This window comes from Danio rerio, chromosome 3 (genome assembly GCF_049306965.1).
Source record: "Danio rerio strain Tuebingen ecotype United States chromosome 3, GRCz12tu, whole genome shotgun sequence".
NCBI classification, from domain to species: Eukaryota; Metazoa; Chordata; class Actinopteri; order Cypriniformes; family Danionidae; genus Danio; species Danio rerio.
In genome coordinates, this window is record NC_133178.1 from 27,479,958 (window position 1) to 27,494,575 (window position 14,618).

Genomic DNA, 14,618 nt, shown 5'->3' on the forward strand with positions numbered 1-14,618 from the left:
TGTTTCACAATTCTATAGTTCATTTTCAAATGATTTATTTTATTATGATTTATTTATTTATTTTATCTGCTGCTGCTTTCAGTAGTATGGCAATAAATGTCATGTAAAATGGCATTCAAACTCACATTGTTAGTATTTAACACTTAATAAAGCACACAAGGTGTACCTGAGGTGATCAGTTTATCCTGTTGTTCAGCTGCAAGAAATAGAAGCAGTTTCTAAAATATCAATTCGAGGTGTTGGTTATAACAAAAACTCCTTTTATTGCGAAAAATATTCCTTCTATTGCATACCGATGCTTTCATATAGAACTCAACTTAAATGAGTCTAGGCTCGATCGTCAGACTCGCTCCTCAATCTCAAACCTGTTCTTGCATTTGTTTTGGTCCAGGAATGTCATAACTAGTTCAACCACTGGATGTCAAACTTACGTACTGCACCTTTAAATGTTTTAAGGCAACTAATTTACTCACCTTTTAAATAGGGCAACTAATTGTTTTAAAATCAACAAGTAAGTAAAGACAAATAATGTTGTTGTTTTTTTTTTTACCATGTGGGTGTTTAGAATAGTAAGTAATAATTAGATTTAAGTAGATATTCTTGTTTTAAGCACATTCACCAATGATAAGTGCACATTACAAAGCTGAATTAAAACTGATAACAATGGTTTTAGGATTTTTGAATCATGTAAAGCAATACAACAATATGAATACATAAATATGTAATAGTCTGAACTGTAGGTCACTAAACAAGTTAGCAAAACTTATGGAGTATTAATTCAAAGTTCATCAAAATGATATTCTTATCTTAATACTATTTAAATCAACTTGGTTTCCTTAAACATTACTGCAATTCAGTGATATTTGTAAGAGACTTCATTCATCTGTGCAATCTCATGAACACAGATGTGTGTTTAACAGAGCTGGTGTTGATCATTCAACTCTCAAATATTCTCTAAATGTTTGTAAAGAGGTAGCTAGCACATGTTACTATGAACTAGATATGCCTATGTGTAATTCACATGCACACGCATGATTTCTCATCCTGTGACTGATTCATAATGGGGAGATCTAGTGTGTCGTAACTAATGAAAATATAGTGAAATATTGCAGTACAAAGAGCATTACTAGTTTTAACTTGACTGTGTGTCATGCATTTAAAATCATTAAACGTATGGCAAACAATTGGTTATTAATTACTTATTCCTGTGATGGCAAAGCTGAATCTTTTCAAAAGCTGTGTTCGTGCTTATTTATATTTTTGTCAATCCATGACACATTTTAGTTTAGGGTCATTTGATGGATAGACTTTTTTTTTGTTGTTGTTGTTTTTAATGATTTAAAAACAACATACATTTTTAATACATTCTAAATCTGAAAGTCTTTATTGTCCCTTTTAATTAACTATGTCCTTGATGAGTAGAAGTATTCATTTCTTTTAAAAACAAAACAATAAAAAAACTTACATTCCCATAAGTTACATATTTAAGAAATAAAAACAATTAGAATTAAATTAGAAAAAGGCAAAACAGACACTTTTTCACTGTAATGGTACTTTATACTCCAAAGACAAGCAAACAAATGCATAAAGATTTCCATGTGTTCTTACTAAAGTCAACTTTCTCATTAGCGTTAGTCAAACTAAATTTGACATGACAGCAACATCTGCAGTTTGGAAAAACAAAGCTGCCTTGTGTCTCTAAAGGATGCCTAATCTTTATTTATATTTAAATATTTTCCAATATTTTTTTTGAAAGAGATTAGGGAAAAATTTGACTGTATCCATCAGACTGACTCGAGGGTGTTTCTGTAACAGCAACCTGCTTCGTCTAATTAGCAGAAATTGCCCCAGAGCTTCCTCAGAGGAGGATCCGGCATGAGATGGCATTGGTTGTTCTGGTGTGAGAGTTATATACTGTTTAATTTTAAAACTCACCTTTTAGAGCTCACCTAACAGCCTAGTCTGCCACTAAACTTTTGCTACCTATTATCCCCTCTGAAATTCAGCTTCATTTTGGGTTTCCAAACGCATTCCCTCGCACACATGGTGAATAAAAGATGACAGACTTTTAGAGAAACGCAGGTGGTGAGTGATTAAAGCATCTTTACCTGAAATATGACGGCATTATGCAATATTAATGTCTTGAGTGCTTGTCTTCAAGAGTTCAAAAGCGGCAGGGCACCTTTGAAAGTCTGCCCTACACTCTTCATAGACAATTGTAAACAATGTCGATTTTCTTGGGGGCTCCTTGAGGCTCTTTTAGAGAAAAAAGCACACTATTTAAGAACTTGATATCGTATGAATTGTGGCGTCATTGGAAGAGGAGAGAGATGGAAGCACTGAATCTAATGTTGGCCTGACCTGAGAATATTATGTAGTCATAAATCAAATTTCTCATTCTAATGTTTGCACAAACAAGGTCTTGACAATCTTCTGAGAAAACACTTACGTAGAAGGATGAATCTGAAAACACCTCAATCAAAATACGCTACCACCACTCTTCGGCTGATTCCACAAATATCTGCAGCTTTGTATTAAACGTGATTACCACCAGAGACCTTGAGTGTCAGTCATGACTTGTAAGATAAAAACTGGAGTCTAAACATAACGGGGAATGGTGTAGTTTGCCTTGCAAATGTTCTCCCCTGAAACTGTGGCAGATGCAATTTACAAGCAAAATTCATTTTCCTTTTTTGATTGCGCAGTATTATCTGCAGATTTGTTCAAGGCGAGATGTATTATGCAGTAGTTCCCTCCCTGAACTGAAATAAAATTCCATATTCAAAATATTTCCCCTGTGAAGGCTTTACGCAGCGAAACGGGAAAGCACATTAAAGCCTGTCTTTTAAAATGATTTTTAATAACAGATTTGCATTATCAAATGTAAATGTAAACACCAAACATATTAGATCAATATTGTATCACGATTTGATTCTTTGATTTGATTTAGTTGATTCTTCAACTACAGCCCTCTGGACATCAGAAAATAAAACTCACAGTTTTGACACTCTTCCTGTTTAATTAGTTTGCTAACTGCTAACAAGGTATATTTTGCCACCGTCAATTGTATTTATTAAATTATTTATTGTGTTTAATGTCATTCTGTGGTTAAAAAAAAAGGTGATTTATTTAAACATTTTTGGAAAAATGGGCAACTTTATGTATACTGAATTTTATATTTACAAAAGATTTTCATTACAAAGGAGAGAGGAAAAAATGCGCAATAAATGATTCACAAATTATATTTTAACAATATTTATGATGAATGTGCATACTTTAAAATAAAATAAAAAAATCTTTGTTTGGGATGATAATAAAAAAAACACAAAGGTCAAAAAGTTTAAATCAGTTTTACAGTAAAACTGAAAATGTCTGCTGAAGAATCACCCTCACACACTACACTAGGGGTGTATATAGTTTGTTTTTACACACTTTTTATTCATAGAACAGTGCAGATAAGAAAAGAAATAAATAAATGTTCACATCCTGACCTGATCAGAATGTGTCACATGGTCAAAGGCCACAGCTATCTGAATGACTATATATTTATATATTGAGGATGTGTTGCAGTTCAATATGACAAAATACAATCGTTTTGGGAGGTCAAGAGAAAAAACTAATAATTGTTAAATTTATGAAAATAATCATTACTGCTGTAAAGCATGCCACAAAATTGCTATTAAACCTGTCGTAAAACTTTTTACATTTATATTGTGAGGTAGGAATAAAACTAAAAATTCTCATGTATTTTATTTGTTATTGTCAGACACAGAATGACAGAAAAAAAAGTAAAGATTAAAAAATAATGTATTAATTTAAGATTTTGAAATGTAGTCATTCTAACACTAATGTAATAATTTGGTTACTTATTAATTTGGTTATAATGTTACTAATAATTAGTAATTAGTTGAAGTAAATTAGTAAACTGCATTTCACAAATGTTACTGAAAACATAATGCCATTATCATGACAGGAATGTAATGAAATGAAAATGTCAATTCCACAACTTTCATCATGTTCAGTAGGATTCAGTTGTAAGTCTGCAAAGTTGCTCAAAATTCATTTACATTTAGATGTTGTAAATTTGTTATTATTTTACAGTAGTAATAAATTTATTATATCAGTGTTGTACATTTATGTGTCTACGGAAACGAATCATTTGGTAAAATTACACTTTACTTACATTAAATACTAGAACAAATGACTTGAGAAGATGTTCATGTCCAATTTCTGAGCAGGAAACTTACAGTACTGTATATTTACAAGGATTATGCAGAATTAGCCCATATTGTGCCTGTGATTTTACCCAGTTACCTTTACCTAATTATACGATCAGTTTGTTTGCAACCTAATTTGAACTGTTCTTGGTAAACTTCATTGGTTATAATGTAAATGAGCTGTCTGTGTCTGTGTTTGTTAATTTACAAATTGCACTAACTTTCCCTGTATTTGTAAATCTGGCCCTTGGGCAATATACCGCACATGTTGCAGAATATTTCCTAAAAATAAATGCTTATTAAATAAAGGCATAATGCGTTTTTTAAGACAGTGAAAATAAAAAGTAATTTTTTTATTTACCCCTTATCAATGATGCAAACTATTAAAAAAAGATGAGCCCACAATGTGAATCTCTTAATGTATTGATGCAAATTGAACATTTTAATGTTTTCTGTGTGCTTAATGAGCAATGTAATGCTAGTATTCATTTTCTGGGTGAATTGGTTCATCTATTGTTTTGATTATCAATGAGGTCTATAATATAATTCAGTTGAACTGTCTTACTACATTAGCATTTACTAAGAACTTATAATAAAGCGAATGGCTGTTGCTTTTCCTTCAAGAAGAGCATTTCTTTAAAGATGCCATCGAATAATAATAATAATAATAATAATTTCCTACATTTATATAGCGCTTTTCTAGCCACTCAAAGCGCAGACCGCACACCAGCTGATTGGTGGAGAGGAGACAGAGTGATGAAGCCAATTATGATTTGTGGATGGTTAGGAGGCCATGATGGACAGTGGGCAAGTTTGGCCAGGATGCTGGGGTTAAAGCCCTACTTTTTTTCGGAGGACATCCTGGGATTTTTAACGACCACAGAGAGTCAGGACCTCGGTTTAATGTCTCATGCAAAAGACGGTGCTCACTGAGCAGTATAGAGTCCCCTTCACTTTACCGAGGCATTAGGACCTACAGAGACCACAGGTTGAGCACTCACTGCTGGCCTCACTAACACCATTCCGGCAGCAACTTAGCTTTCCCATGTGGTCTCCCATCCAGGCACTGACCTGGCACAGCTCTGCTTGAATGCATTGAAACAATATGTTTAAGTTGTTCTCTAATTTAAATAGAAGGTATGCAGCTTGGGTAAAAGCAAAAATTCTCTAGAAACACCTTTACAGGCTATTCAAATTCTAGATATTTGGCCCTATTATGATATGGTTAATTTGAGAAATTTTAAATTATTTAGAAAAGTTGTGATTTTTTTGTGAGCTCTGCTCTGACACAGCATGATGCACCCCAAAATACACACATGCAAAATAATCATACTTTAGTTGCCAAAATATTTTTTAACAAATTGAGTAGACTCTAACGTAAGTGGTAGAGAGATTTATTTTAGCTTGGAATGTGTGAGATATCTTTATGCTATCAGAATATCCTAGTTTGCTCCTGAGTTGCGTTGTGGATAAAATATTGGCTAAATTATAAATTTTAGTTGTATTTAATGGTTTTAACATAAATAAACAAAATCAAAAAGGGGTTAATATCCACCTCTGAACAAAACAGATTTGTTTTTTTAAGTTTATTGGTGTAGCGGCATTTTGCTCTAAGCCGCTATCTCATTAAGGGCAGACAATGACGTGTGAGACTGTTTTTCATTGTTTATTTTTATCACATCTTGTGCCGTCAAATTAGTAAAATAGCTTTATTGCTAATCAGTACCACCAGTCACCACATACAAACTCATTGTCTGAAAATTTTTCCTTTTCAATTACTAACCCCACCTATTACCTTAGCTGCTTTAGATGCAGATTTGCATCGATAGAATAAAAAACTTCATCCACAAAATCAAAACAATAAAGCAAATACTCAAATCTGAATAATATCCATTATGAAACGTAAACTTAATAATAATCAAATTATCCAATTAACCTATTCAGTCCAAACATAATAATAGTAGAAATGAATGGCTACAACAATTGGCTATTGTGGCAATTGGCTGGGTGTTTTTACTCCAGAAAAATCACACACTAAGAGCGGAGTAATATGACATGATGCATAAACTTGCATCATACATTTATTTTCAGCGGTGTGTTTGTTGCCTCATTACAAACTGACACGTATCTGTTGCCTCATTACAAACATATGTGCCAAATTTGACAATATACACGGTAAGTTAACATAGATACAGTTAAACAGACATTATGCAGCTTTATGTGTCTTTGAATAAAGGCTGATTTATACTTATACTACAGTGTAGCCTTTGCGTGGTCGCATAGCCCTTGCCGTGGCTGACCCCAACGCTGACACGCACCTCTCAAAAAATATAACTACATATCGCAATGATGGTCAGCCCAAGGTCTGTGATTGGTCAGCTTGCTAGCTGTGACGAGTGTGGGCGGAGCTGAGAGCCGCGAGCCGAATGGAGCGAGTGTTTACAAGTGTGGAATCACGTGAAGGAGCTTCAGATGGAAACTTTAGTTTTGTGTTTACCTTATGACTAAAGTTGTTGCACGTCAGCCGGTTTCAGCCTCAGAATGAACGAGTTTTAGCTACTTGTACTTGTAGGGTAGCGTTCAGAAAAAACAAAACACCAGCAAAGAAACTCGACACAGAGAAACGTAACAACCTCACTGCCAGATAACATTTAGGAAGTGTTATTGCAGAGCAACACAAACAGCACGCAGAAGTGTAGATGCATGACTATGCAAAAAATCGCTCAACACAGAAGTATAAACCAGCCTTAAACGTACAAGCTGTCTTTCTTGAATTTTTTTATTCTGAAGTTTTTTTTGTTGGGATGCTTCATGTTGCATTACCTAAGAGTTCTATAATGCTGGTCTCGTTTTTAAAATTAAGTGTCCCAAATACATATGAAATATAATAAGCTGTGTTAAACTTAGAACATAAGGGAAATTGTTATATAACTGTTTATAATACAAGGAAATCATTCTGGCCAATCACATACAGCCTGGGGCATGCATATTATGATCCCCCGTGGAACAAATGAAGTGTTTTGTTCAGATTGGCCATTTTCCCCTGTGATTTTACACTCACATGATTTACATGAGAAGGAGAAAACAATAGTGCTTGAGGCTCACGGTGTGTCATTTCCATGTACTGAATGCTATTTATTCAGCTATGCCAAGGTATATCCAGATTTTTAAGAGTCTGACATCAAGTGACAACTATGAATTGTTATACTTGGAGGACATAAACTGCACTGTCCTACAGAATGTGAATAGTTTGTCAAACATGCATACTCCGCTATAGCGCACCACACACATAGCATGAATAAATAAAAAAATAAAGCAAAGATTCTCCAAGGAGGAGATAAGAGATCTGTCATTTGTAGGTTTCAGTGCTGTCGGACAAGCCTGAACGGCGCTATAATGACAGCCATTACTCACCTCTCTCAGATGCCGGGGCCAGATCAATAAAACTCCTGCATTTCTCACCTGGAAAGACACAAAACGACCGAAGAGTTAACATCTGTGCTCGACAAGCTCTTTTTGTGTACTGAAAGTCAGAGGGCTCAGCTTCATCTTTACCGTGCTGCTTCCCAGTGATAAGACAGCTTTAGCAGTCTGTTTCCCCCTGCTTGACTCCATCACTTACATTTTGTCTATACAGATATTTGTAGTGTTAACCTCTATGTGTCTTTTGAGACAAGTGTAAAAATTTTGAAGCACACTCCTGCCTTTTCTAATATTAATCACCAGCTATCATATTAATGTGTGGAAAGTCTGAACATGCTTTGATAAAAGGAGTAAACCAATTGTCTGTGGTCTGACCAAAATAACTGTTTTAATTAAGATTGTCCTATGTGTCTCTGGGCTAAAACATAAAGAGGTTTTCGGTGCATCCTCTTAAATTGGACTTTTAATTAAACTGGTGGGGATAATTTGAGGCTCAAGGCCATTCCTTTGTAAAACTTTAGTCTGCAACTTTCGGTGATAATGAAGAAGCTAAACTGTAACTAAAGGACAGAGGTCAAATATGTGAGTGATGATTTAATTTTACATCATAAATACAAAGAGAACAATGTATTCAAATGCCAATGTTATGCTGTTGTAAATGTTAATTGTCTTTTGCAGTTCTCCTAAAATAGGCTTTATGCATCCAGGGTCAAAAACACTCTCATTTTTTCAATGGTTTCAGATGATTTATTCATCTTTCCATTTAAATACCTCATTCCACGAGCCTTTGATTCTCTGATTGGTTAGATTATCCAGTCTGTTGTGACTGGTCTACCAATTACAGCACATTTGAATCTGCCATTACCACATCTAATTTTCATCTTTAAAGGCTTTTTAAATTTTCAGTAATTTTATGCAATATTGCACAGTACCGAACAATGGCGCCAATTTGACCATATTATTTCACGATGAAACATTGAAAGAACTAGTTTATCAACATAAATCTCCACTGCAAGTTAATAGTTTGGCCGGGGAAGTTAGATAAGTATAATTAGAAGTATAATTCCACTACATAAGCATTAAAAAGAGTATGTTTATCATAATCAGAAAATTTGTTCATGAATGCGACCAAAACTTGACATGCCATAAATATTCTACAAAATAAAGATAAGCAGAGAAAATGCAACTGCATGATTAAACTAAATCTATAAGATGTGTTATGTTAAATTAGTGAGAAGTGTCAATTTCCAGCATTACATTTATAACTGTGTATATTGCATCAGATTTCTTTTAGCACTGAAAATAATACCCAGTCCCAATGTTTCTGTTGAGCTTATGAATACAGTGGTCAATTAGATATATTTGGATTTGTCACAGCTGTGCATGGCAATGTTTTGTTGTGTGTGCCACTTTGCATGAGCTTAGTGACTGATTTTACTTTCTTGCAGATTCTCTCATTATAAATACAAAGTGTTAAACAATCTAAGAGTTTCATTTTGTTGCTTTGGTAATTATAATGGGATTCTGTTTGGTGTGTGAAACTGCACAAGTTAAAATAAAAAAAAGTTGGTAACACTTGGTAGCACTTATATCACTTATATCACCTTTCTAAATTTTTGCAGGAGATTTTATGCGTGCTTATAACAAATTAGCGCAGTTATGTCATTTTAAATGTAACAATTGCATTGTTTAAAATGTCTTTATGAAAATTTGACATAAATACATCACAACCTGTCAGTGTCTTTAGGACAACTTGACATTTTCAAGACAACATAACTTGTCATAAATCTGTCATAAACATGACTGTCATGTGGCTATTGTAATTCTGTCAAGAATATTTTTATGATCATTTTTCTGATTAAGGAAAAAAATGTCATCAATATTTCTTAGTAAAAGTGTCAATACCCTCAAATAATTATATAACAGCATTTTTAAAGTCAAATAATTAAAGTTGTACAACCTTAGTTAACAAAATATTAATGACACTGTTATAAAATTCATAACAATCCTAATAGCCTCATGACAATCATGTTAGTAGCGCATTACTTTTAAAGAATAAGTGACAATATTTGAGGTACTTTTTTGAAAATGTAACATGAGTTACTTTTTAGTTTAATTAATGAGCTTTTAAAAAATAAATTGTTGAATTAAAATGAAAGTAGTCACAATGAATCACGCAGTCAATGAGAGAAGGTGTTCATCATTTTGAACTCAATGAAACAAAAACGTTGCTTTAAACTTTCAATAATCTGATTATACGGCCTGTATAGTGCTGGGGTAAGGAAGTTCTCAGATAACATTATCCTAAAATATTATTTTTTGATGTGTTTTTTAAAGGTGAATAAAAGTTAAGGTTATACAGTATGGTGTTAATTGCAGAACTCTTCTATTTAAAAAAGAAATTAAAAAAAAGTTCTGAAAGAGATCAAGCCTCAACTAGGTTTTAAAAATTTTATTTAAAAATGTAACGTATCGCAAGACTTACTATAAAAAATAACTAAGTAACTAGTTATTTTTGGGGGTAGCAATTCAGTATTGTAATGAATTGCTTTCAAAAGTAACTTTCCCCAACATTATGACAGATCTATGACAAATTATGTTGTCTTAATAATGTCAAGTTCTTATGACAAAAACACTGACAAGTTGTGCTGTATTTGTTAAAGTGAAGTTGTCATAACAAAGAGATCTCAAACAATGTTCTGGCTTTTAAAATGACATGCCTGGCCTGATTGACAGTTAATGACAGTTGTCATAAGCCTTTATATTCATGACATAGTATTCAAGGTTATATGACAGTCCACCGCCAATTATAAATCTGTCTTAACAGTGTCAACAAAACAAAATTAAGTGTTTTAGTGTGGGTCAAAGTAGATGAGCAGACAATTAAGACCACATGTTTTAACAGTAGAATCAGATCAGATAGATAAACATAATCACCAATGATTTGCAATAACCTTATTTTTGTGGTGCACTTTAATCTTCAAAATGTTGCATATTTTTTATATTCACAGGACGCTACATTGCACACTGCATGAAAGTTAATATTTAGGGGGATACAATAGTGCACTTTAAGCATGTCAAACCATTTTATTGTGATTGTCACAGGTGCAATTTCCCTTTTGACTCTGACAATACAACAGTATCTGTATATGGCTCAGTTTCTCTTTCAGTGTGCCCCTGCTGTATAAAGAATACAATAAATATTACTACTACACAAGTCTGCAGACACAACACTCATAATTCCAGGCTTGTCAGACTCAACAAAATTTTATGTGCTGTGTCGTCTACATCACAGACCACACAAGCCTTACAAAGTTTTATTACCTTCAGAAATCAAGATTTAAAGTAGGATTTAAGCTTGGCTAAAAAATATAAAAGCCATTCAAATGAATGTCAATAAACTGCACTGCTAAACACCAACGAAGTAAATTTAAGTTTAGTCATTACAAATTAAAGAAACAGGGCTCCAGAATGCACCAAATGTTTCACTTTGCGATCAAAAACATTAATTTGCAAGGACAGTTTTGCCAAGATCGTCAGTGTCAAAAATATAAATTTGCACTTTGCATGCAATGTTTGTTTACATGTGTGTTCTATAAAGGAGTATTTGGTGAAACTATGTCAATAACCCTTTAACTGCCTGCTCTACCAAATGGTTGAACATAATTTGACTGTTTTAAATAATGACTGTTAGAGTCATTTAAAGTATAACTGTTTTGAATAATGGTTTACACACACAGCATTGTTGAATTACAATCAAACAAACATAATCATCTTGCACTAGTACACTTGATTTTGCTTTTATTGTATAAAAAAAAGAAAAGAAAAAAAAGAAAACGTGTTAAATGAGAATCTGAAATATTTTATGGCATACTTAAAAAAATAATGGTGATTTAGTATTCAGAAATGTTTTATTTTGATTTGATCTTACATAAATTGGTCTTACACTTTATATTTTTCTGATTTTCGTAGTTTATGTATTAATTCCGGTACTTTTAGCATAAACCAACATATCAACATTTGGTAGAGGCTAATTTTTTTAGAAATTATGGAATGTGTTAGAAAAAAAAATGCATTGAGTGTGTCAACTAATGACGTTAGGAGTTAAGAAATGAAATCCAAAACTTTTTTTTCTTGGTGGGGCAGTTAAAGTATAAAAGTTTTATAATAGTCAACACCATAAAACTACTCATAGCCAAATTACTGCAAAGTGTAATCCACAAAAAGCATTGCCAGAATATGCCAAACATAATGAAAAATTTTCAATGGCATAATCTCCAAATGTCACCTTTATATGGCTAATTTAACTGATATTTTAGTCTGGAGCTCTTTGAAAGCATATGCCACTTGTGGCTCCTTGCAGAAACCTGCTTTATATTTGACAGCAGGAGTAAAGGAAAAAATCATACCGAGAGTGGTTCAGAATGTGACTGATCACACATTAGGCTGTCATCAAACATGACAGGGAGTCATATTCTGGATTTCATATTCTTCACCTTTAAGTGCACTTCTATTCTCATTACATCTCCCCTGGGTTTTTTTCTCTGTGTAAATAAGGTCCCTGGAGGGAGTTTAATCCTTCTTCTAGGCAGATAAGTGGCCTGTGGTAACCTCTCCTCGATTTGAATAAAGGAATCTCACTGCACCAAGAGAAATATATTAACCGATTACAAAAAAAACGGCCGGTGATGCAAGAACATGAGTAATTGAATTTCTTGTGGGCTTTATTTCAGCAGTTAGTTGAGGCGCTTTTGGTAATCGTTTCATTTATATCAATAACATGGAATGTCTACAATGATTCATTTTAGTCCAGTTGGTTTTTGGTTCCAGATTTGTGTATGCTGTGGTAACAAACATGTTTTAATAGAGCTATTTTTTAAAAATAAAAGCACTTGAATAGCATAAGTGGTTCTGCTGAATCTTTATTCTTTGAGCAGCTAATCTCTGGCACAATGCAATGCAAACATATTACATACATATCGAAAAGAATATGCCATTCATTTTCCAATGCTTACTGGAGGGAATCAGAATGACATGGGCTGACTCACTCATTATGGATTTAAGAGCCGTAATCATCTTCATTCAATCCATTCCCGCTCCTCCAATATTACATATGAATAAAGGTCCTTGGCTTTTGATCAGCTTCTAATGTGTTTAATCTGCTATCTGAGGTTGGTGGAGGGTAATTGCATCGGTAATGAGAGTGAATGATTTGATGGCCATTAGCATTATGATGTGGTACTGTATGATCAGGCACTGGCCAAAGCGAAGAAATCTTTAAGTATGAGTTATTAATTAGCACTTTATGTTTTCAAGCTCTCTATGAGTATAGCTTCACCACTCACATCAGTTCAATTCCTAGACGTTTTAGTGTAAAATGGGGACATCGGTCACTTTATGAGTCTTTACAGTTATTGATGGCTCTGGCGATTATGCAGTTATAATTCTGTATTATCATGCAAGGGATTTAAAACATCAGCAGAGTCAGAAAGTTGATGAAAGGGGAGCTGGTACATCTGACTGACAGCTGACCGGTGTATATTGCCTTTTGTTTTACTTTCTTGCTTTCATGCATTTCTGCACCGATCAAGGTATGTCAGTGGATAATACATGGACAATGTAATATATGGTAATGACGATGATGAATTATTACGCAAAGACTGAGCTGAGGTACTTGGTGGATGTGTGATGAGCTTTCAGCACAAAGCCTGTTTGACACTGCTGTCAGATTAATCATAAATCCAATTGATCACTAGATAGAAGAGGGTGTCAAAAAAAAAAAAACTCATAGAGTCACATAACTTAATCCTGAACTGCGTAACACACACTGACCTTCTCTCATTCTCCTGGCAAAATCTGTTGGGATTAAATTGAATACAGTACTGAACTGTCTGTTTACGTCTGTGTATTGAAGACATTATGTCATTGTGTCTGTAAGACCCGTGATCCTGTATGACTTTGATCCTGTTGACTTTACTAATGAAATATTCTGTGGAATTGCTCTTTGATGTTTTCCATTTTCACACTGTGCATCATATTGAAATGTCCTGAATGTTTCAATAATGTTTTCAGCAGAATTAATCCATTCGAGAGCCATTCTTTTGGAAAACTATGACTGATGGATAGTTCACACAAAATGAATATTATGTCATCATTTATTTACATCCACTAGATCCAATCCTTTGAGTTTTTTCCTCTGTTGTATAAAATAAAGTCTATTTTAAGAATATTGATAAGTAGCTATTGACTTTAACTGTGTTTTATCTTTTTAGTGTTCAACAGAAAAAATAACTGCATACAAGTTTGGAACCACTTGAGGTTGTGTAAAAGGTTAGTACACTTTTATTTTGGGTTGAATTATCCCTTTTAACCAACATTCAGAAATTGTGCAAATACAAAGTAAACATTTTGCACTATATCATTTATTTGGGTATCAAAGCTCTCATGCTGGACATAAATTAAAAGATTATTCAGGAATAAATGGGTTTATTTAAATGTAAAAAGGACATAGTTGCATTTTATATTATTATATGTATTATTATAACCTTTATTTTACCAGAAAATACATTGAGATAAAAAATCTCTTTTACAAAAGCGTCCTGGACAAGACTAGGCAGTACATGTCACATGGGTCTAACCGACAACAAACAAAAAACAATTAACAGTTAACATGAATCACACATTGACAAACAAACTACTCAAAACATCTACAGTATAGCCTATTTCTTAGTGTAAGTCCACTAACCAACAAGCACACTAAAAGTGGTTCATTTGTCAAATTATAATTTGAGTTTTTATCTCAAATTTGGGTCAAACATAAAGGGTCAAATTTAAATGGTCAAAGTAAATTTTTAACCAAACTGTTGATAGTTGACTAAAGACTGAGTTAAATGAAACCAACATTTGTTAAAGTGTTATGTTCTCATTTAGAATATGTGACAAAACTCTGAAAAAAATGACAGAGCATGTCCTTAAAAT

At 33.4% G+C, this 14,618-nt stretch overlaps 1 protein-coding gene across 2 annotated transcripts in view; it reads right to left on the minus strand.

Moving 5' to 3' along the window:
• The window catches only part of gsg1l (gsg1-like), a 74,848-nt gene that overhangs the window by 57,678 nt on the left and 2,552 nt on the right, over window positions 1-14,618 (minus strand). For both annotated transcript variants that reach the window (XM_073943510.1, NM_001039976.1), the window contains 1 exon segment: window positions 7,632-7,679. In XM_073943510.1, the coding sequence (XP_073799611.1) occupies window positions 7,632-7,679 (48 nt within the window).